The sequence below is a fragment of the Phocoena sinus genome, chromosome 10 (genome assembly GCF_008692025.1).
Source record: "Phocoena sinus isolate mPhoSin1 chromosome 10, mPhoSin1.pri, whole genome shotgun sequence".
NCBI lineage: Eukaryota > Metazoa > Chordata > Mammalia > Artiodactyla > Phocoenidae > Phocoena > Phocoena sinus.
Genome location: NC_045772.1, coordinates 40,860,080 through 40,884,758, shown reverse-complemented (window position 1 = coordinate 40,884,758; position 24,679 = coordinate 40,860,080). Strand labels below are relative to the sequence as shown.

Genomic DNA, 24,679 nt, shown 5'->3' with positions numbered 1-24,679 from the left:
TAATTGAGGGTGGTGAGTGACAAGAAGAAAGTCATTTACCTAGATTGTTAACTAGGTGGATGGTGTGTTTCCCTATAACTGTATTAGTATATACAAAAGGAGCATGAGCTTTAGTGGTAAAGGCAATATATGGTCTGTTTATGCTGTATTTGAGGTGGTTATGGGAAATCCACGCATCTGTGCACAGGAAGCGGTTTAATATCTCATTCTAGTGCAGGGTGGAGCACTATGGCCTGGAAATATTAACATGGAAAACACACACGTAAAGAAAATGTGCCAAAGTATGCAGTTTTTCTACAACAGAAGGAAGACGAGAGATGGCAGTGGAAGGGAGGAAGAGTTAGAAATGCTTTGGGAGACTATTGCGTTTTTTATGTGAATCATCTTATAACTTATAGAATTTGAACATGGCTAAAATTATCCTAAGACTTCCATAGTTTGAGAGATTTTACTTTCTGTCAGTAACCTTCACAAATTTCCTTTGCAACTTTTTGTTTGTACCGATCATCCTGTGACTATTACGTCTTAAACTCATCTTAGCTTATGGTTTAGAAGTTTAGGTATAACATTATTAGGAAATCTTTTTTTTAAATTTTACATTATTCTTTCAAAACGATCTCCTAACATTTATATTTCCTGGATTGTAGCAATTTTTTCTAGAGGAACTATGAAATGCATGTTATTTTAGATTTTTAAATGCTTCAGAAAAGCTGAAAAGAAGGAAGAATTTTCAAGAAAAAAATTTAAATGAGAAAGTTGCTTGTGTGATGCCCATATATATTTTTCAAATAACAAACTCTTCTGTTATGAAAATGCCCTACCAACATTCCAATGTGACAGTGTCTGTAAACAGAGGAAATAGACACTGATGACTATTTTTGGTTCAATTAATACCTGTTGTAAACTTATTTGATATTGCCTGGAAAATCCCAGGGTCAAAGGAAAATGAGTATCCTTTGAAATGCTTCCTAAAAAAGTTGGGTTTTTTTCTTAATTCATTGAAATTTTAAAGTTGTTTTTTCTTTGGAAAATTAGTTTTCAAAGCATTTAACCTTTGTCTATAGAACTTACTCTTCTGTAAACACTGAATAATTGAAAGCTTATGTTTCTAATAGAAGTCATCTTCCATCTTATTTCTTGTTTACATGCATCACCATTATGGCTAAAGTGCTGAGATCTGCTGTCATGGTTTCTTCCTGCAGTAGGGAGGCCTTTTAAATTCAGCTGAACAAATGTTTAATATATTTGTTGATACCAAACTATATACAAAACACTTTACTAAACACTTTTAGAGATACACCAATGAATAAGACAGACCAATAAGATGTAAAACTTAACATGTATACATTGTTTTAACTTCCTCCTGAGGTTAAGTTTAGGATCAAGCATGTTGATAGTTTTTTTTAAAAAGGGGTCTCTCACTTACCTGGAGAGAACATTTCTACCATCCCCAAACTTTTAAAACACAGTTTCAGGGCTTCCCTAGTGGCGCAGTGGTTAAGATCTGCCTGCCAATGCAGGGAACACGGGTCCAAGCCCTGGTCCAGAAAGATCCCACACGCCGCGGAGCAACTAAGTCCGTGCGCCACAACTACTGAGCCTGCGCTCTAGAGCCCATGAGCCACAACTACTGAAGCCCACGCGCCTAGAGCCCGTGCTCTGCAACAAGAGAAGGCACCGCAATGAGAAGCCTGCACACTGCAACAAATAGCAGCTCCCGCTCACAGCAACTAGAGAAAGCCCGTGCACAGCAACGAAGACCCAACACAGCCAAAAATAAAATAAAATAGAAAAAATTTTTTTAAAAATTCAAAAGGAGAGTGAATGAGAAAAATGTTTTTCACTAAACACTTTATCAGGAATTTCATACACTTCACCTTAAGAAAAGAAGCAATAAAAATGTTTAGAATTGGGCTTCCCTGGTGGCGCAGTGCTTGAGAGTCTGCCTGCCGATGCAGGGGACACGGGTTCGTGCCCCGGTCTGGGAAGATCCCACATGCCGCGGAGCGGCTGGGCCCGTGAGCCCTGGCCGCTGAGCCTGCGCAAAAAAAAAAAAAAGATAAGAAATTGGAAGTAAGAGTAAACAATAGAACACTGACAGCATCAATATGGCAGCTGACAAATTTAAAAGTACGAAGGACAAATATCCTTTAATCTTTAATTGTCTCATTTAGTATCACTGTATATGATACAGGAAATTGATGCTCATAATCATGAATTAGTTATCAAAAAAAGTTGTCATATCTAGTATTCCATTTAAAAGAGTATGTCAGTCTTCAGCACATTTTGGAACCAAAGTACTCTTTTTATTGTTTTAATTTTGGTGGGATTAAATTCTTTGGTTATCAGGAAAATTAACCATGTAGAGTACCTTATGAGGATAATACAGCATGACTTTTAGTTTTGTGTATAAAATTCATATATTTCATTTTAAACATATGTTGGGAGAGACTTTGTGAATAACAAGTCACTATTATTTATAGGGTTCTCATATTAAGAGCTTTATGTATTTCTCCTTTAATTACCATAATATCTATCTTCAGTAAATTTTATTCTTCGCATTTTGAGGCAGAAATTGAGGCACAGTTTAAGAAATTTGTTTAAGGTCCTTCAACTAATAAGGACAGAATTTACTAATCATATAAGCAATTAGCCAGCTTCATAATCGTAGTTTTAACTATTTGGTCGATCTTTAATACGGTCATGATTAAATTTTTTATTCCAAATAGTGAAATTAACTCGAATTTGTTTAAGCAAATTGGGGATCTTATTACAAGGAAGCAAGGATATCTCCTAGAACCCCAGGAGAAGTTTTGAAGCTGAAACCACATGGCCAAGTGTGCTTTTTGTGCACCTGTGTCATTCTTCCTACTTTGCTGATCAGCTTTCTCTGTGCCTCTGCATCTGGTGAAGATAAATACCCAAAGCTCCTGGGTTTTCATTATCATAAACTCTTTCCACATAGAAAGACTGATGAGCTATCTGTTAATCCCATTTCTCAAGAAAGAAACATTTGATTAGCCCCACATGGGGTAGGAGATTAACACCTGTTCTAATCCCCCATTGCCAAGAAAGGATTATCAAATAGTAACATGACTATGGGAGTCTACCAGCCCTGTGTGAAGATGGTGGTCCTGTGATAGCAAGGAAGTAGTTCTCAGAGACAGGAAACGGGCAGGCCGTGTGGTCCTTCAGTTCAGACAGCAGTGCATGATGGTTAAGGTCATGGTTTCTGAGAAGCTGACTTTCTAGATTTATTCTCAATTCTGCTGGGACTGGTTGAGTGACCTTGTGTAAGTCCTTAACCATTTCGTGCTTACTTATTTTCTTTATCACTAATGTGGGGATAATAATGTTATTACATGTAAACTATATAGAACGGTTTCTGACAACATCTTAAACATTTAATACATCTTAGTAATTATTTTATGATAGTGGTCAATTGCTGTATATATTTTATTTATCAAATAAATTAATCTAATTTTAAGATTACTCCTGTGACCTTCAGTGCTTCAAAGATAGTGTTTACAAAATGAAATAATCATGCTCTTATTTTGCTAAGAGTTACATTATCTCTAAGTCTGTTCAAAATATTGATAACAGGGGAGAAAAAGGAAGGTCTTATAATTGGCTAGTTACTTTTTGCAGTAAGGAAGATTAATTTCCTAATAAACTTGAAAAGATTTTCTAATACTTCCTGGTGAGTAGAATATTCATATAGAAAAAACTATAATAGAGCATATTTGCATAATTATTAAAAATTTTGCACACCGTTTGTTTATTAAGTTAAATTATACAGCTGAGGTCAATTAATTTTCTGTTGATTAATTAGGCATTTATTTTCAGGTACATGACAGATGGAGGGCTCAACCTGTATACTAGGAGTCTGAACCGAATACCAGACACAGCAACTTCCAGGGATGTCATCCAGAGAGGGGTTCATGATGTGACAGTGGATGCAGACAGGTAATGTCATCAGCATATTTGATGGTGAGGAATGCATAAAGCAATTTTATAAATGAGATCCTAGGAGTTTTACAGTATTAAACCAAAGGACTTTTTATTTTGATATAATAATTATTTTGGAACATTTTGAAAACTAAGGTTCTTTTGCTTACAAGACTTTTAGCTCTGTACACTAAAAGAAATTGCATTGCTGTTGAGAACATTTAACAAATTTCAGGTTACATGGTGGCAAATTTTAATATCTGCCAAAGCAAAATTATAAACATAGACTTCTGTTCCTTACTTGAAAAGAACCCTGGCTGATAAATTCCTTTAATTCAGATGCTCTCAGATCTACCTGGGGGCTAATGACATAAAGATAAAAACATAATTCTAATTTTCAGGTAAAATAAGCTTGATGCTTTTCTTGAGGGGTTTCTTGAAAGCATACAACTCTTGCTTTAAAAGCTAATCTCTTTCATATTTCAAATTGCTTACAGGTTTGTGTGTTTCATATACTTGTTATTATTTTGCTGGGAATTGTTTTGCCAATTTTATCAGAATCACTGCTGTTTGACAATGTTGTCTTTGTGAAATAATGTTGTAAGACATATTTCTGACCTGATTTTGCCCCCTCTTCACTCAGAATTTTTAATTTCTTAAGCAGGAAGGGATTGCCTATTTCCAGAGCTACTGTATATCAGTACCTAGAGTAGTTCTTTAATTCAACATTTATGAAGAGGACGAAAGGGTAAGACCTAATGTGTCCACATTCTGAAATAAGAACTGTGTACAATTCATAGTGCATTTTAATATAGCCAACTCCAGAGGCTAGGCAGTGAATTCTGATATTCGTCATCCATTCCTCCTTACTCAAATGCTGTTGATGTTTTAACTCCTGTCGGCCAGCTCTCATCCTGTGTATACGCTAGTCTCCTAGGCTGTACACGAGGTGTCTGTGTGAAGCATGTGGTTACAGAAGGCTTATGAAAACTTTTGCTCACTCCACCCCCCACCTGAACTATTCTTCAACTGTTTTCCCTCGCTGACTCTCACTAGCTTCAAACACGATGGACTTCTGCTTTCACATTGATGCTTCCTCTGCCTAGAATGCCCTTTTCTACATTCCTTGCGTTATTGCCTCCATCATATTTCTGTTTCAGCTTAATGTTACCTTCTTAGCGAAGTGTTTCCAGAGTAGCTAAGGTACATTTCATTTCCAGTCACTTTCTTTCCCATTATCTTATATTGTTTTCTTCAATGTACACATCACTCCTAATTATTGTCTACATGTTTATTTTGTATCTCCCCCATTACAGTGTAAGCTCAGGAATGCAAACTTTTCATCATTTTTATGATACATTGAGCTTTTAACAAATGCTTGTGGAGTGAATGAACAAAGGAATAAATATAGGCTATATATTCATATAGGCTAGCGATAGCGTCCAGTTGACTAAAGAGACAAATAAGACTGGGAAAAGAGACAAGATACTGCAAGGATATTATGTAAGAGAGGGAACGAGTTATGTGGGAAAATAGGAAGGAGTGATTAGAGGGAAAGAAATCCAAAGTGTGGGCCACATTTTGAAACTAATGACCAACTCATTGTTAGCTGACAGTGGAAAACATTAAAGGAGAGGAAAAAATCTGTTGGTCTTTGGGAAATGAGACTTATGATAGCAGAAGCTAGGAATCAATACAAAGGTGACTTACTTTGGAGGCATTTGGGATAACCAGCTCTCCAGGCTCCAGATTGTAGCTGGGCTGAGGAACCTCAGACCAACGGAAAAACCCAGGTATTCAACTAATAAATTGGGACCAGCAAAAGCCATAGTTCTTAAAGTGTGGTACCTGGATCAGCAGCATCAGTATCACTTGGGAACTTGTTAGACATGCAGATTATCAGCTCCATCTAAGACTCGCCGAACCTGGGGTCCAGCAATCTGAGCTTTAACCAGGCGATTCATATATACACCAAAACTAACGAAACACTATCTTAAAATGAACAAATAGATGCCAGGCCTATGAAAACGTAAACATTTAACATAAACATGTAAACATAGAAAATAACATTTGGAAAGTTTTACTTCATTAGCTGTGCTCTGTCAAGTGAAAGAGACTATCAAAATAACAATGGCATTAATCTTTAAATTAGATCAAATAATGATGTGTTGCACCTGAAATAAATTGTCTCAGATTCAGATTTTGAGAAGTATGTAGAAGGTTTTTGAAAGAATTATGTAATTTGAGGAATACAAAAACGCTTTGGTCACTTTTATATATTAAACAGCAGTAGGGTTATAGTGAAAATCCTACTATAGGAGTTTTAGAATTTCCTCTTTTATTATAGTTAAATCTCAAGCTCTTTTAAAATTGTATATTCAGAAAGTGATTCAAGATGTTATTGTTTTAAAATGCATAATCTTAGATATTAAAGTTGTGAAAGTCCTGTTAATTTATAAAGGATAACGTTTCATAAAATTTTCTTAATTCTGATAGCCATTCCAAGTAGGATTGACAAGAATAGCTAAAGGTACTGAGAAGTCCTGCAGTTTAAAATAAAACCTGCCTAACTTTATTTAATTCATTGCTCCTTAAGTTTTTTTCATCGATTCCCCCACCTTTTTCTCTATAATGATAATTTGTTCCTATAATGTTTTAAGAAATGCTCATTTAGCCTAATGCTCTCATTTAGTGGATATAAAAGAGTGAGGAGTTAGGTCTTTTACTCCTGTACTTCTAGTTTCCCAGCTACCTTAGTCAAGGTTTTTTTAAAAAAAATAATAATAATATAAAATGTATTAGTGATTGGTTCATTTTAGCAAATCGGTAAATAATAGGGCTTACAATAGTTCACTGATAAGAAAGCTTAAATGCAAAAAAAAATCAGCAGTGTTTTCATATTTCTTAGATATTCTTTCTAAAAGGTGTATCGGGGAAAAATGCACTTATGTAATGGCAAAGTACCCAGCTGGCTAGTATGGCAATGGATTTGAATTGTTCGTGTTGCTGTAGTGAAGGTTATATGCTCCCCTTTGATCAACTTCTGGAGAAAATGTGATGGGCAATAGAGAATAGCTGAATTCATCTTCTCAGCAGATTGAAATGGCCCCAAAGAAATGAGGAGGGCTTCCAGCAGCCAACTGTATTACTCAAAGACATTGCAGAACAAAAGCGGGGCATCATTTCGAGAGGAACTTGGGTTTGGTCCGTATGTAGTACTCTGCTCGGACTGCCATAACAAAGTACCATGGACTGGGTGGCTTAAACAACAGACACTTGTATTCTCACAGTTCTGGAGGATACACGTCCATGATTACAGTGCTGGAAAATTCATTTCCTTATGAGGGCATTTTCCTGGCTTGCAGACAGCCACCTTCTCACTGTGTCCTCACATGGCCTTTTCTCTGTGCTCTCTTGCAGTAAAAGACAGAGATCTTTAGTGCCTGTTTCTCTTCTGATAAAGACCCCAGTTGTATTGGACTAGCTTCCTCCCACCATTATGACCTTATTTAACCTTAATTACCTCTGTAAAGGCACAATCTCCAATATAGACACATTGGAGATTAGGACCGCACCATATGAATTTGGTGGTGATGGGGGATGAAGGGATGGGCATAATTCAGTCCATAAAACTATGTAACTCCCAGGTGGTTTTATCCTTGGAGATATAGGTTCAGTCTCTCTATAAGTGCTGGATTAAAGTAGTGAATGTGTGTATTATGCATATCATAAGCCCAAACCCTACAGGGATCAGGAACATCACATGAAATGAGTGAAACAGAAGAGACACATGGTAAACATGGCCAGTCCAAGTGGGCCTCTAGCCTCAACCGTAGAGGTCGCTGCCTGCGGAAATGCACAAATGTAGAAAGGAGGGCTGAGGACTGCAAACCATTTGATTTTTTTAATTTAATTTTTATTTTATATTGGGGTATAGTTGATTTACAATGTTTTGTTAGTTTCAGGTGTACAGCTAAGTGATTCAGTTATACATATATACATTCTTTTTCAGATTCTTTTCCCATATAGATTATTATAGAATATTGAGTAGAGTTCCCTGTGCTATGCAGTAGGTCCTTGTTGATGATCTATTTTACATACAGTGGTGTGTATATGTTAATCCCAGACTCCTCATTTATCCCTCCCCCGCCACATTTCCCCTTTGATAACCATAAAGTTTAGCCAAGAGTCTAGACTTTTTTGAGAACTCTCCCAATTTTTAAGTATTGGTAACTGTCTTAGCATATCTGTGAGAGCAGTAGATAAAGATACACATTTTTTTCAAGTTAAAGATACACATTTTTTTCAGTCAGATAATCTAGGAAATCATAGAGAAGCTTATATAAAGCAAGAAACCATGAACATTCTCACATATGGTCATGTAAACTTCCTAGGTCCATTAAATTTTCCCAAAGTACGCTGGTGGTGATACCTGCTGTACAGAATGAGAATGCTGCCACTCGTGAGAAGCCTGCCCGGCAGGTGCAAGGAATTGTGGCAAAACTAGCTGAGCACGTTTCTAAGTTTTTAATATAAGATAGGACCAAGCTAAGGTCTGTATCCCAGCCATAGCATCACTCTGGAGGCTGTGAGGCCTGTTATGGCAGCAACTATAGTTAATTTTGTTTAGAACACTCTGAGGATTAACACTGTGCGGGCCAAAAGCTCATTTGGATCGGTGATGCAGAGAGAGAAAACAAGCCTTGAGAATGAACCCTTGACGTTTAACAAGGGAATAAGGGAAGAGCAGTCATTGAAGAAGGCAGAGAAATCAGCTCTAACACAAAGGTGAGGACAAATAGGGTTAACTGGTACTTTGAAAATGGAGAGAAGAGGGAATAGGCACCAGTGTCAAATTCCATGGAGAGGTTAAGTTAGGTGAAGAGAGTTTATGCCAAAAAATAAAGTAAAATAATATGAAGTTTCACATTTGAGAGGTAAAGTTTCCTGGATGATTTAAGCAAGCTGTAAGTCATCGCCTGAGTGACTAGAGTAGAATGGTCATAGAAGTCAAAGTTCGCTTTTGCAGATGATTTATCCAGGTGGCTATTAACTCATGATGACAGAATGAGTCTCAAAAGAGAGGAAGACATGGGCTTCCCTGGTGGCGCAGTGGTTGAGAGTCCGCCTGCCGATGCAGGGGACACCGGTTCGTGCCCCGGTCCGGGAGGATCCCACATGCCACGGAGCGGCTGGGCCCGTGAGCCATGGCCGCTGAGCCTGCGCGTCCGGAGCCTGTGCTCCACAACGGAAAAGAAAGAGAGGAAGACAAAGCTCCAGGTACCAGTCTTTATTGAATACTGACGAATTCCTCAAATTGTAATAATAGATTTCACCAGGTCTATTCTGGATTGTCTGTTACATTGTTATCTGAAGTATATTCTTAAATATAGTGATTGCTCATTTCAATTATAAACGAATCAGTTTAACTATTCATATTTTTACTGACTTTTTGCATGTTTCGTCATGACTTTTTGAAAATATAAAAACATAATATATCATAGAAATTATTTTTGTATTGTATTAAATGACAAATTGATTTCATTTATGATACTATAATCGAGAAACTGAAATCACAGCTGATGAACGAGTTTACAAAAGACATTAAGGATATCATATTACATGTCTCTAGATTGTCAGTCATTATAACTTTCTATATTGAGGGAGGTCTAGTTCCAAGCATCTAGTCATAATGAATCCCCTACTGGAAGAGGAAATCGTTTCTCTTAGGTTTAATGGTTGGTGGCCTGCAAATTACTCTGACAGAAAAACAAGAGGCAAATTTTTATACACATATGTATGCAGGAAATCACAGAAAGATGTGATTTAAGGGGAGATGGTTAGAAATTGGGACATCTTCATAGGGAAAAGGGGCCAGGGAGAAGGACACTTTCGGGAAAACAAATGACTTTCAGGAAAGATAAATGGGACCATAGAAGAAGAGATGGGAGATATGATCGTTTTGTGACAGTGTCTATTTAGGCAGTTCCTTATCTGGTGCCATTTGTCTCTGGTGATAGAAGTCAATCCTGTCTGGTGTGAAACTCCCAGGGAGGAGATTTATGACAGTTGAATTCTTTTGGGAGACACTTTCAGGCAGACAGGGGGAGTTTAGGAAGAAAGAAAAAGCTCTTTGCAGTGGTATATTTTGGATCCCTTCACCCTAAATCTACAGTTTTCATCAATGTGTAGAAAATTGCACTGCCTCTACCAAAAGGCTCATGGAAAATTCTCAGAAAATCAGGTGGGGAGTCATTTCTAAGGGTAGGAGGCCTTTGGTATTTTCACGACTTCTCCAAACAAGAAAAGTGAAGGCAACTGAGATTTCTCCTAAGCCACCAAGCAGATATCTCCAGAGTCCGAGTTCATGATGCTTATCACCAGTTTATGTACACTCTAATAACTCCTTCTATTCTGTTGATTTATTCCCGCATAATCACAGAAACAGTATATTCCCATAGCTGAAGTATTTCCTTCATTAGCTTACTGGCTTTCCATAGTAATGAAAAGCAAACACAAACAAGATTAATAGGCTGAGATTAAAGTAGTTAAGTAAATATAATTATTCCATTTTATAATTAAATGGCCTGCCATTTTGGCCCTCCTTTCTTTAAGTAGGGAGAGACGACTGCAAAACACTGCAGAAATAGAAAAAGTTTTATTTGCCCCCCTCAGCTTCCCTTTGGTACCCTGCTCATCTTTGCAGGCTTATGCACTGGTGCTAAACTTCTCTCCTGTGTCCTGATTCTCAGCATTACCTGACCTCATTGTGAATAATCTTACAAACTTCCAATACTTTTAAATAACACCCCTCGTAGAATTAATTCACACTGTACACATGTGAACACATCGTGTGCACATGTACACAACGTGTGCACGTGTATTGAGACCCTGCTCTCTGCCAAGTTCTGTGCTCAATCCTGGGGGACCCTGTACTCAAAGGTCTTATGTTAGAAGGGCTTTTTAGGCTTGATTAATTTAAAATAGGGATTAATGAAGCCTAAAAAGCCATTGAGATTCAAAGGATACTTAGTCAGTACAACTAGCCCAAGTTGTAGATATTTTTGATTGGGATACCTTTTAGTATCTTTTTTTTTTTTTTTTTGCGGTACGCGGACCTCTCACTGTTGTGGCCTCTCCCGTTGCGGAGCACAGGCTCCGGACGTGCAGGCTCAGCGGCCGTGGCTCACGGGCCCAGCTGCTCCGCAGCATGTGGGATCTTCTCGGACCGGGGCACGAACCCGTGTCCCCTGCATCGGCAGGCAGAGTCTCAACCACTGCGCCACCAGGGAAGCCCTTCAGTATCTTTTAAAACATACATACAGGTGGCTGTAAGTTTTACCACCCTTTGTAAGACTGCCCCTGATACTAGACTTGGCCATGGCTAAACTTTACCATTACAGAATACATCTCCCAATAGAGGAGATGGTCCCCAGTACTCTTATTTATGAAGTAGTTTTACATTATCTCCTTCCAAAACAATTTGCTTATGAATCTTATGAAGATGGTGATGATGACGTTGAAGACAAGGAGGAGTCATGGCTGCTACAGTAAAAATAGCCAGAGTATCTCTCTGTATTGAGGATCGAGTAGTGCAACCAACATACCATACTAGTTAAGTATGTTGTTATACTTTACCTTTACGGCAGCCCTGTGAAGTGCACTTTATTACTGCCGTTTTATAAGTGAGGCAGACAGTCCTTTGATCAAGTAACTTGCCTATAGACACTTTGTTGATAAATGGTAATGGTTGGATTTGAATCCAGTTCAATTTTTTTTATTTTATTCATAAAATTATTAATATGGATACGGGTTTTATCATGCCTGGATAACATACTCTGATTTTTAAAATTATTTCAGTTGTCCCTTTCTGGCTAAACATACCGTAAAATATGAATAGATCTTTCTTATTCAGCTTCGTAAATGTTGGTAATTTCCTTCAGCATGTAATCATTTTCTATTTCTACTGCAGATTGTCAATAAATGTAAAAACACGATTGACAGAACAATATTTTCACATGCATTAGAGCTTCTAAAAGGCTGGCTAGTTTGTTAATCAGTGACGCAATTTAGCAGTGTTTTGTTCTTTTATGCATGTAAATCTATCCTAATCTTGAAATCTAATGTCTTTTGAAATATCTATTTCTAACAGGCTCAAGGAAATAATAGAAAAATGGAAAGGGGAAAAATATGATTCATCCTATATACAGGAAAATACTAATAAAAGTGTACTTATATGAAGGGAAAAACAATGTGGACCTTTTATATTACATGATTTTTTTGTCCTACAAAGAGCAATAAAATGGGAGAGGTTTTTGTCAATGAACTTAATTGTTTAATTTGATTTAAGAGTTGCATCGATACATGAAACAGTTTTTTTCCCCTTTCAAAAGCTACGGATGAATTCTTTTTTTATAGGCTAACTAATGGGGTGAGACATTCAACTTGGGATCATTAAACTGAGGTCTTCCGGCTGGCAGCTGATAAATTCTGCACCTTCCTCATTTCAGCTGTTTGAGTGGGTGGCATGGACATATTTATTAGAGTCATATGTGCTCTGTTTATATTCTTTTTTCTTGCTTGACTTAATTTGTGTTTGAAACGGTTAAAGTTATCTGCAGTGAGCTGTATTTTTTCTTTTTTTAAGCATCAACAGAGCTTCCATATGTTTTTTTAGATAAGTTGCAAATGAAAGTGTTTTCATTACAAATGAGTGCTTATTCTCTGAATTAGTTATTTTGCTATTATAAAGCTTTTCTGTGGTTATTGAGAAAAGTTCACAGAATAAGTAAAAGTATAAAGAAGAATCTAAAAATAATTCATAATCCTCCCATCCCCAGAACAACCGAGAATATTGCTTCGATGTATTTCCTCTCAGGCTTGCTCATCCACTCTGTTTGCACAGTTTGGGTTATACCATCTATACAATAGATTATCCTGCTTTCTTTACCTACTTATGTAATGAACACTACCCCATAATATTAAACATTTTTTTAAAATATGACTTTTAATGATTGCATGCTCTTCTATCGCATGGGATAAATTTTATCTAAGGAGTTTGTATAATCAACCATAAAATTTTTAAGACATACATCAAATTTCGGATATTATTGGCAAGGCCATTAGGAGAAACTTATCTGATTGTCTATATGTATTTTTTCTTAAAAGGTAAACACCTCACATATGCACATGTGCATATTTGTATATATGTGTGTGTATATATATGCACAGGTGCATTTGAAATTTAGTTTTATTTCTCCAAGTAAATCTCATTCCTTAAGATTAAGTTTTATAATTTACTTTTACTTTAGATTTTTAAAATTTCAAGTGTATATTTAGGGCTTTGTAAACTCTTAGAATTCATGAGTTTGATATAATTTAAAAATACTTTGTCAGCCAGGTTTTCTTACAAAATAGGTGGTAAACAATATTGACTGAAACTGTGTTGCTTCTTCTTCAAACATAAGCAAATATCCAAAGGGGCTTTATTTCTTAACAGAACAAAACCCTATCACTTGTTTCTCTAACAATATAATCTATTCTGATCCCAGACAGTTTGTACAAGGCACATCCACTTGATAACCCAAATATTTACTAGATAAAAATAATTATAATAATAGTGCCTTTATTGAGTGTCTCATTAGTGCTAGACATATTTCTTTTTTTCATCTTTTGAGATGTTAATATACTTCTTTCAGTCACTAATAGAACAAGAAGACAACCCCCCCAAAAAAATCAATATATAGAAGATTTGACCCATACAATAAGAAAGTTGACCTTATGTACATGTATAGAACACCAGAACCAAGAATAGTAGAATTCATTCTTTCCAAGTACACATTGGATATTTACAAAAAGATGTGTTGGGCCATGAAGTAAGTCCCCACAGATTTCAAAGAACTGAAATACTATAGAGTATGTTCTTTGACCACAGTGCTTTAAGCTAGAAATCATTAACAAAAAAGATAGACAATCTCTGTATGTTTGAAAATTAGAAAATGTACTTCTTAATAACATTTGAGTAAAAGAAGAAATCACAATGGAAATTAGAAAATATTTTGTTCTGAATGATAAAGAGAACACTACATATTAGAATTTGTGGGATATAGCTTAAAATCATGTTTAGAGGGAAATTTATAGCCTTAAGTACTTATATTTATAAAACAAACAAGAAAGGCTGAAAATCAATGAGCTAAGCTTACAAGAAGTTAGGAATTCTCCAGTTCAAGGAGTTAGGAAAAGAAAAGCAAATTAAACCCAAAGAAATAAGAAAATATGCAAATAGTTTTTAATACTTCACATGCATTAACTAATTTAATCCTCATAACAACCTTCTGTATTTGGAACTGTAATTGTCATCTCTTTGCAAATGAAGCATCCATAGCACAAAGAGATTAATCATTTGCTTCAGTTCACGCCATTAGTAAACAGCAGAGCTAGACTTAAACCCAGGTGAAGCAAAACAAGTGGATTATAAAAACAACATTCATAAGTATATATTTTTTAATTTTTAAATCTTTTCGAGCTTTAGTTTTGACTAAGTAATTTGATTGTCCTCTGTTCTTCTTGTCTAAGCCGGTTTGATTGGCTGTTGGCTAGAACAGGTTGATCATAGTAAAAACCAATAGAAATTCTGCCCAAATTCCATTTAACTACTACATTTTGAGAATATGTTGGTGTAGTTGATTTTAAGATTCAGATATCATACCAGCTCTGCTGCTACTGAAACTCTCCAAATATTTTAGTGAGAAGATTTTTAAAACACATAAAGCCACAGTGGTCAGGGTACAGTTGGCCCTCTGAATCCACAGGTTCCCCATCTGGGACCATGTTATGTAACAGAGTTGAGCATCCTTGGATTTTAGGAGGGTGGGTGGAACCAATCCCCCTGCAGATACCAAGGGACAACTATACAGAAGGCAGCAATAGCAGGAAAGCTGGGAAAATGGCAAGACAGAGGGAGAATGGTGATTGATTTAACAGCCCCGTGAAAGCAGGGAGCGTGCCAAGGGTGAAGGCAAGAAGCAATGCAATTTACACCATGGGAACCCCAAAGGCTTGGGAATTTTAGGATTAATTACCTTGGGATTTAGGGCTGAGTATGAGGTAAAAATAGGAGGAACTGCGTTAAAAGGTTTTTAAGAAGCAGTCAGATCCCCAAATCCCCAACCCAAATGTGAATAACTGGGCATCTGCCCCTTTTCTATCTTAGCAAAAGACCGGAGATTATTTTCTGGGGAGGAGAAAAGAAATAGAATTTGTGTGGGACAGAGAGGAGGACTGACCACAGGGTAATTAAATGAAGTTTTCGTAATAAACATGGAGATTCCCAGCTTTTCCTCCAGTTTAGACCCGAAGTCTAAATTTAGGCAACCAGGTATGAGTCCATCTAATGAGGACCATCGTTTACCTTCTACTTTCCCCATGTACCTGCCGTGTGCTTACTGGTTACAAATTCTTAAATCACTATAGGCAGTATACATTTGGAAAAAATATGGTATTGTGATCTAGAATTTAGCATAATTAGTTATTAAAAAGGGTTTTGAAGTTTGGATTCCTGGCTTCAGATCGCAGCTAAACAATGGCTGTTTGTATGACTTTAGAAAGTTACATAGCTCTCTTAGCCTCATTTTTATACTTATAAAAATGAGTGATCGGGCTTCCCTGGTGGCGCAGTGGTTGAGAGTCCACCTGCCGATGCAGGGGACACGGGTTTGTGCCCTGGTCCGGGAAGATCCCACATGCCGCGGAGCGGCTGGGCCCGTGAGCCATGGCCGCTGAGCCTGCGCATTCGGAGCCTGTGCTCCGCAACGGGAGAGGCCACAGCAGTGAGAGGCCCGCGTACCGCAAAAAAAAAAAAAAAAAAAAAAAAAAGAATGATCTATTAGTAATAACTAGTTACACTCTTAGGCCTCTTTTAATTGTAAATGACAGACAGTCATATTAAAACTGAATTAAGAAAAAAAGCATGCTCTGTTCCAATAACTGAGAGGTCCCTAAGTATCTCAGAGTTCGAATGCGGCTGCATGTAACAGTATCTGGTTCCCTTTATCTGAGTCCTACATAATTCAAGGTTCAAGTTCAGTGCAGAAGCGAGCTTCTGCGACATTCCTAAGACTCACTAAAATTGGACAGGTTATGGTATGCACATTCTTGAACTAGTCACCATGGCCAAAGAAGCATTTTCACTGCCTGAGTTCTTACTTGTATCTTAACATGCTTAATCTATACAATTACCATTGCACCCTTTTTTTGACTCCTTCCCTTCTTCTGTTCCAAAGCTGGGCATCCTGGCGTCTTGCCCACAGCTTTACCTCATATGTGACCTTGCCTGACCTCACAGTTTATGCTTTGGAAATATTGAATTATTTATTGCTTCCCCCTCCACACACATATACACATATCGACATACTAAAATCAGCTGTTCCATGTCTTTGCTTAGGCCCGGAATTCCATACTCAACCCTTCTGTCTTCCTTCATAATGCTTACTCATTCGCTGAGAGTTACTTCAGGTGTTGTTTTTCTCTGTGAACTTTCCTCAAAACCTTAATAGGCTCCGTGTTCCTTCTCCACGTACTGGGTGTACTTCAATCTTAAAATTCATCATATTATTTTGAAGACTCTCGTTATGTGTCTGTCTCTCCCACAAGCCTATGATATATCCAAAGACAGGGATTGTGTCCTATTCATCCTCTTACCCCAGTTTCAAATACAGTTCTTGTCAATATACATCTGTTGTCCCGAAACCCCATTTAATCTTGTGCATTCTTGTATTATACAATACTCTCCACATGGTATCGAAAATACTTTTTCCATGTCTTATCCAACGTTATATTTTCAGCATCTAACACAGAGCCTGATACACTGTTAGTACTCAATTAATGTTTACTTGAATGAGTGAATAAATGAAATGCTTTATTTTGTGGAGAGCTTGTTTTAAAACTATAGGTAGAAAAAGAAGCATGTAAATAAGAATGTTAACATTGAAGGCATTATGGAAGAGTTTATTATGTGTGAATGTCTTTGAAAATCATTATCATCCAGAATATTGCTATTTGCTTCTTTTTGTAAATTGAGATATAATTGATGTATAACATTGTGTAAGTTTAAGGTGTAAAATGTGTGGATTTGATTCTAGCTGGTGATCACTTAAAAATATTTTGGTCAAGACACTCAAACCAGAAATTTGGTCCACAGTCATAATTTGGTGATTCCTGTTCTAGACTATTCTTAGGCCTGACATTTATTCTCTGTATTAGTTGGCTAGGGCTGCTGTGACAAACTCCCACAAATTGGGCACCTTAAACAATAGAAATGTAATGTCATGGTTCTGGAGGCTAGAAGTAGGAAGTGCAGGTGTCTGCAAGTTTGACTTCTTCTGAGACCTGTGAGGGAAGGACCTGTTCTAGTCCTCTCTCCTGGCCTTGTAGATGGCTGTCTTCTCTTCATGTCTTCACATTGTCTTGCTCTGTGTGTGGGTATCCAAATTTCCCCTTTTTATAAAGACATCAGTCATATTGGGTTAGTGCCCACCCTAATCACCTCACTTTAAACTTAATTACTTCTGTAAAGACCCTATCTCCAAGAAGGTCCCATTCTGAACATGCCGGGGGAATAGGACTCTGCCGTGTGAATTTTGGCTGGGTGAGGAGAGTGGCATAGAGTTCAACCATAGCATTCTCAGTCTCTTTGTACTACATCAAACTTGATTGCCACCAGGAGGTAGAGTAACACGTACTCTTTCTGTCCTTCTAAATGTCAAGCCATAGCTTCTCTTTCAGTAACAATGCACGGTAATAATAAACAAATAGAACTGAACCAAGAAACTGGAAAGATGACCCTATGAGGCTTGCCATTTCAATCCTACAAAACACCCAGAAGAAAATATGGCATCGTATCAGTCATCTGAATATTTAACCACTTTAGAAAATGGGCAGCAATATGTAGAAAACTAAAATTATATAGAAAATTACTGTCATCGTACTTCCAACAAATATTCTGCTGGTTAAGATCCTTAACTCTGTGATTCCCTAAAAATATCAAGAATAAGACCCACACAAATCACACCCTCCTGTGTCCAAGAAGCAGACAGAATTGACTGTAAAATAAAACTGTCATTTGAAATCCCCAGCTGTGAATGTGCCTTGTTGTTAGGAAGTGTCGTACCTTTTGTAACTAGAGCTGTCACAGCATGCAGAGCCGAGATGCCATTGAGTCGTACAGCTGGGGCAAGGATAGGTTAGCACAGGAATTCTAAAGAGGTTTTTTAAAAAATTTTAAATGAAAAGACCATGTGACGTTCTTCGATATAAAAGCTTAGATTTGTAGCTTATATACCTGAAACTGTCTTTGGAAAAATTGGTCCGTAGTCATCAATTTTGAAAGAAATGTGCTTTAAAATAGAGCATCGTATTCTATCTCTTTGAAGTCTTATTAGGCTGCCATTGTTCCATGTGTTATTTTCATGACTGTTGACATTTTTATCAGCAAAAGCAAGCAGTATATTTTGGTATTTGTTGTTTGATATTCAGCATTTGATACCTGCTCCATCATCCCAAACCTACTTTAATAGGACAGTTGTAATCTTATATAGTGCCAAGCAGAATTTTTTTTCTTTCTCATCACAGAAGTGTTAATTTTTTAAAACTCTCCCATCTTTAAAAATAAGGAAACAAACATGAGACCTCTTTAATTAGCTAGAGAATGACTAGATACCCTGGTGCACTGACCATACCTCTAGAATAGAAGCATCTTCAAAGAGAACGCTGGAGAAGTGATTAGGCCTGTCAACCAAATGGAGTTTCCATCACTCCATGCAAGGTAAGTGATGGTTACTCCCTTTCCTGCACATGGCAGTAGAGAAATGGAAGGGGACTTACATTGTTTAACTACAGGCCAGATGCCATGCCAAGTGTCCTATATTCATAACCAAAGTAATGTATTCTGCATTTTGCAAATGAGGCAACCAAAGCGTGGAGAATGGACACATTTACCACGCCAAATGCGTTTTGTTTATATCTTAATACCTTATGAACATGATCCTGCCCTCTCCCCCACACACACATTCTGTTGACAGCAGAATCTCAAACTATATCCATATACCTGGGCTTTCCTGACTGCTGTTTCAGACTAGAATAGTTTAGGGATTGGATATAGTTAAGAGTTTTCTAACTTACAAGTATCCCTTCCATAGTAGGTCCTCACGTGGTGTAGGTTGAGGTATAACAGTACAAAGAACCAGTGGGAAGAGGAAAAGGAGAGTATCACATCCCCTTAGCAAGCAGGCAGCAGAAGTAGAGCTGGCCTCCTTCTCCTGTTTCCTAAAGACAACTTAATTTTTGTAAAATTAAGTTGTCTGTGTGATATATGGAATGAGCCTTAAATTAACTTTAAATGTTTTCTATCTTGAAACATGCTTTTAAAATAAATTTTCACCTGAGTAAATGTTCTTTTTGGATTAAAGGCTTAATCACCACACTTTGAAGAGATAGTTTTGCGGTATGTGGGCCTCTCACTGCTGTGGCCTCTCCCGTTGCGGAGCACAGGCTCCGGACGCGCAGGCTCAGCGGCCATGGCTCACGGGCCCAGCCGCTCCGCGGCATGTGGGATCTTCCCGGACCGGGGCACGAACCCGTGTCCCCTACATCAGCAGGTGGACTCTCAACCACTGCGCCACCAGGGAAGCCCTGAAGAGATACTTTTCTTAACCTTCTGACTGCACTGTTATTATAAGGACAGCAGTTCATTAACACAGTGGGTGTCAGTATTAATTATGACTTTTTTTTTTTTTTGCGGTACGCGGGCCTCCTACTGCAGTGGCCTCTCCTGCTGCGGAGCACAGGCTCCGGATGCGCAGGCCCAGTGGCCTGGCTCACGGGCCCAGCCGCTCCACGGCATGTGGGATCCCCCTGGACCGGGGCATGAACCCGTGTCCTCTGCATCGGCAGGCGGACTCTCAACCACTGCGCCACCAGGGAAGCCCATGACTTTTATTTTTATTTTTTAACTTGAGATATCTGGTTTTTCTTTTTTAATTTTTGAATTTTACTTTATTTACTTTTTTATACAGTAGGTTCTTATTAGTCATCAGTTTTATACACATCAGTGTATACATGTCAATCCCAGTCGCCCAGTTCATCACACCACCACTTTTGCCCATTATGGTTTAATTTCTATCTAAAATAGATCATAACTCTTGATTGGCTGCTACCTTGGAGTTTTTCCAAGATATTGGACTCATGGTAAGATAATAATGTTCAAATGGATACTGATGGTCATTAGGGACTCAGGACTGTTTTCTCCTACTGTGATGCTCTGTTTTGCAGAATGCAATGGTATGGGTAGTCTTCACTGCAGAAATAATCATGAGAGTCAAGTGCATGCCGCAGGTACAATCACCACCATCCAATTGTCTCAAAGTTGTTTGTCTTCTGACTTTATTTAGCTGAGCACACGCACACAATAATAACAAACGGGCTAATTCAAAGTCCTGTCAACCGCAGGCAACTTAGTCATCATAAACGTGGTCTGGTGCATTTTAGAGATTGTATCTACTTGACAAGCTAGCAGATATGAAGAGGAAAGGCAATAAGGCAGGAAATAGAGAAGTCAGAATTTGATTTTTCTCCCCCTTAGGAGAAAAGCCTATCAAGATCTGTAAGTCTTCCTTCAATGTGTACTTGAAACATTCAGTTACTTACACTGTTACAACATCTCCAATATCTTATAAACTGTATAACATTATAAGATGTTAAGAGAAAGTGAGGTTGATTTTTCAGACTCAAAGGAATGTTCTTTTCTTTAAAGAATCTCTCTTGGTCAGAGTCAGCAGACGCTATGATGCCTTTTGTAGGTGCAGCTAATGAGCCTGTTACTTCCGCTCTGCAAGGCTCGTAGCAGGCCTGGTGCAGACGCAGAGCTTGGGGCTCGGCACACCTAAGGGCCCCAAGGTAGTGATTGCAAACCTTAACAGGATGTGGGTGGCAGGAGCTGCATGGGGGAAGTGCCGTCTGTCCTTCCCGCTCCTCTAAGCGTATGTCAGCTGTCTGTCTTGCTGACAATCTCTTGTTCACTGTCCACAGTCATTTCTTCTCCTTGCGTCTTGCTTCTTTCTCTCTTAAAACCCTGGCCTAGGCCTTTTTATACACCTGGGAAATCTGAGAGGGTCCAGGCTGGAAGTGGGAGAGGGGTTTGTCTGAGGCACTGTGCTGTTCATCCTGTGTGGAAATGATGTTTCTCCCAGTCCCAAGAGAGGGGCTACCTGGGACGCTCCCCAGGGTCCCCAGGGTCAGGCATCTTGAGTGCTGAGCCCTCCACATTCACCAGCCCCGTGTTTTTGTGACCTGTGCTGTGTGTTTCTGCCTCTGACCACCTGTAAAGATAATGTTTCATTTTAAAATGCAAAACTTCCTGAAGACAAGCACGTTGATGTGTCATTTCCCTGGGTGCCCTTTAATTTATCTCATTCCCTGGCATATGCGCGTTTTCAAATATAAATGTATGGGCCGATGAATTATTTTACCTCCATTGTTTTGCCAAATGAATGACCCGTTTTGAAAATATCTGTGCACGAGTTTTAAGGAAAACATGTTATTTTGGGTTAGTTAACTTTTTTTCTGCTAAGTTTTATTTTTTTTTTATTTTATTTTTTTATTTTTATTTTTAACATCTTTATTGGGGTATAATTGCTTTACAATGGTGTGTTAGTTTCTGATTTATAACAAAGTGAATCAGCTATACATATACATGTGCTCCCATGTGTCTTCCCTCTTGCGTCTCCCTCCCTCCCACTCTCCCCCTCCCACCCCTCCAGGCGGTCCCAAAGCCCCCAGCAAAAATACCAGTGCCTTGCGTCTGCTAAGTTTTAACATGAGGGTAACTAGTTATACCTTGACTACTTTGGTATTTTGTTTTAGACATGCTCCGTGTGGTCTCTGTTCATCAACAAAAGCAGTGTGTGATGTAGTCCTCCTACTGTTAACATTTCTTTTTTTTTTTTGCGGTACGCAGGCCTCTCACTGCTGTGGCCTCTCCCGTTGCGGAGCACAGGCTCCGGACACGCAGGCCCAGCGGCCATGGCTCACTGGCCTAGCTGCTCCGCGGCATGTGGGATCTTCCCGGACCGGGGCATGAACCGGTGTCCCCTGCATCGGCAGGCGGACTCTCAACCACTGCACCACCAGGGAAGCCCTACTGTTAACATTTTAACAAAAGATGTTTGATTTACAAACTGTGTTGTTACATACATCAAACTTTTCAAGACATACATTTAGTGTGACAATTAAAAGTTTCTCCCTCATACCTATACCCCACGGCTATATAGTCCTGTAAATCCTTTTTCAAACTCAAGTTTTCCACACCTTCCGGATACCGGAAATCCTTTCACCACACTTCTTAGAATTTAAAACCACTGTCAGCTAAATTGCCTCTGTCAGTAATCTCTTCTTGAATCACCCTTCACCGTCTTTTCACTCTAAACTGCCTCTCCCTCCAGGCTTCTAATTCCATACAGTTCTTCGCCCACAGACCTCCTGCGACTGGGCCTGGATGTAGGTTCCACGTCCTCCTTGTCTACCCACTCCCCTCTCTTTCCAACAGACATCCAGTTTTGAAGCCCCTACTATCAGTCTAGACCCCCTGCTGCCCCTTCTTGGTGTTATCATTCCAAGAACCTTAAGCCACTCTCCCTCAGGTATGCAAGATGTTAAGTCAGTTTTTGTCACTTTCTCTTACACTACTCCTGTCATAATCCACTACGATATCAGTGTCTGCACACACACTTTCCAACAGCCTAGCTTCTCAGGACCTTGATACCTTACCTCGCAGGGATCTTGCCTTCGATTCTCTCTTAGCACTCTCACTCTCTTAGTGCTCCCAGTATCCCCTACTAGAACTTGCTGTTGATAAAAGTTTCACCCTCTGCATTGGAACCGTTTTGAGTATCATGGTAACAATCGCTCTGACTCCTCCAGTTTCCTCCTTTTATTATTCCAGCCCCAAGAGTAATATAATTCTACCAGGACCTTTAATCCCTTAATTCCAAACTTGTCAGAATCCCACACCTTCGCTGTGTCCTCATACTCTTCGTTAGACTATGGCAAGTTAGATTCCATGATTCATCAAAAAAAAAAAAATCCATTTATTGGCTATAGATGTCCCCCCTACTCCACTGCCCCCTTCTCCCTTTGCTTATTTGACTAGCAAAACTTCCACCTGTAGTTGAATCCAACATTTCCTCTACTCTGCGTCTGCCCAGCTGAATGTGGCCAGAAAATTTCAAAAATCATGCAGACTGATTCCATGGCAAATTCATGATTAGTGATCTCAAGTGGACTCCTAGTATGCCCAGAAACCCTACGTTCCCTTATTCCCTCATCCTTCCATTCTCTTAACAGATAATTCACCCCTCTTCTTTCTCCTCATACTCCTATCTCCCCTTCCCATTTCGACTCCCAGTTAGCAGGCCTGCTATTCCCCTGAGAAAATGGAAGCAATTCAAAAAGAACTCCCACCACCTTAGGTCTCTACTTACTTACCACTCACTTATATTATCTTCTGTTAGTCTGTCTCAGCTATTATACAAGGCCAAACACTCCAGTTAAGTCCTGGATCCTACCCCCTATCTTCTGTTCAGACTTTTAGCTCCATTACTTCTAAGCTGCCTGGATCTTCAGATTTTTGTTTGTTTCCCCTAGGTTATTCTTATCAGCACACACAGACGTGTTGACATTTATCTCTCACCATAAACGAATAAGACAAATCCCCCTCTGCAAAGTCCATATTGCCCTTGAGCCACTACCCTCTTTGCTCTTCTTTACACCAAAACTCTTGAAACATTTTTTAAAATTCTCTTGCTATCTCCAGTTTCTCTCATCCTGTTGACTCTTGACTCCACTCTTGCAAATCTTTTCTTCCTGAGGTAATTAATAAATGACTTTCTTATTAGGGTTAGCAATGACTTTCATTGAGGTCAAATACATGTTGCTAAATCCAGTGTTCATTTCTCATTCCTCTTCTGATGGACCTATCAACACTATTTGATAAGTGGGTTACTTAGTCTTCTGTGAGATCTTTCCTTCCTCTGCCCCTTAGAAAATCATATATGATGTTTGTGAGATGCTCAAAGTTCACTTGAGGAAGAGTCATCTTGATAGAAACTAGAGTAAAAGACAGGCATAAGGAATTGCAGATCATCAAAAGGGATGGTAATGATCAACATAATTAGGATAGTGGTGGTGAAAATGTAAAAAAAAAAAAGGATGGAAGATACATTACAAATGTAGAACTAATGGAAATTGCAATCGATTTGATGTCAAGGTGAGAGCAAAATGAAAATGTATAGCTGCAGTTACAAGAAATAACCTACTAATATCAGTGGCTTACAATAACAAGCGTTTATTCCTTGCTTACAAAACATGCCACAGTTGTGGCTTGACTGCTATGGCTTGGCTTTCCTTTGTTTTCTCATTCCTAGATCCAGGCTGAAGGGGCAGCCCCTGTTTGAGTATCTTTTCTTAAGACAGAGAGGAAGAACAAGAAAGCCAGCAGCAATGTGCACTGCTACTTAAAGGATGTGTCATACGTCATGTCTGCTGACACCCAGTTGGCCAAAGACCATCACATGGCCAAGGTCAAAGTCAATGGGATAAACATGGATAAGCCACAAAAAGAGAAGGGGGATAGAATATTTGTGAACAAGTATACCGTTTACTATAGGGGTAATTCAAACTA

General features: G+C 38.6%; 1 protein-coding gene across 1 annotated transcript in view; it reads left to right on the top strand.

Annotated features, from left to right (window-relative positions):
* The window catches only part of NAV3 (neuron navigator 3), a 592,483-nt gene that overhangs the window by 441,119 nt on the left and 126,685 nt on the right, over positions 1-24,679 (top strand). The window contains 1 exon segment of the mRNA XM_032644349.1: positions 3,847-3,966. Coding sequence (XP_032500240.1) covers positions 3,847-3,966 — 120 coding nt within the window.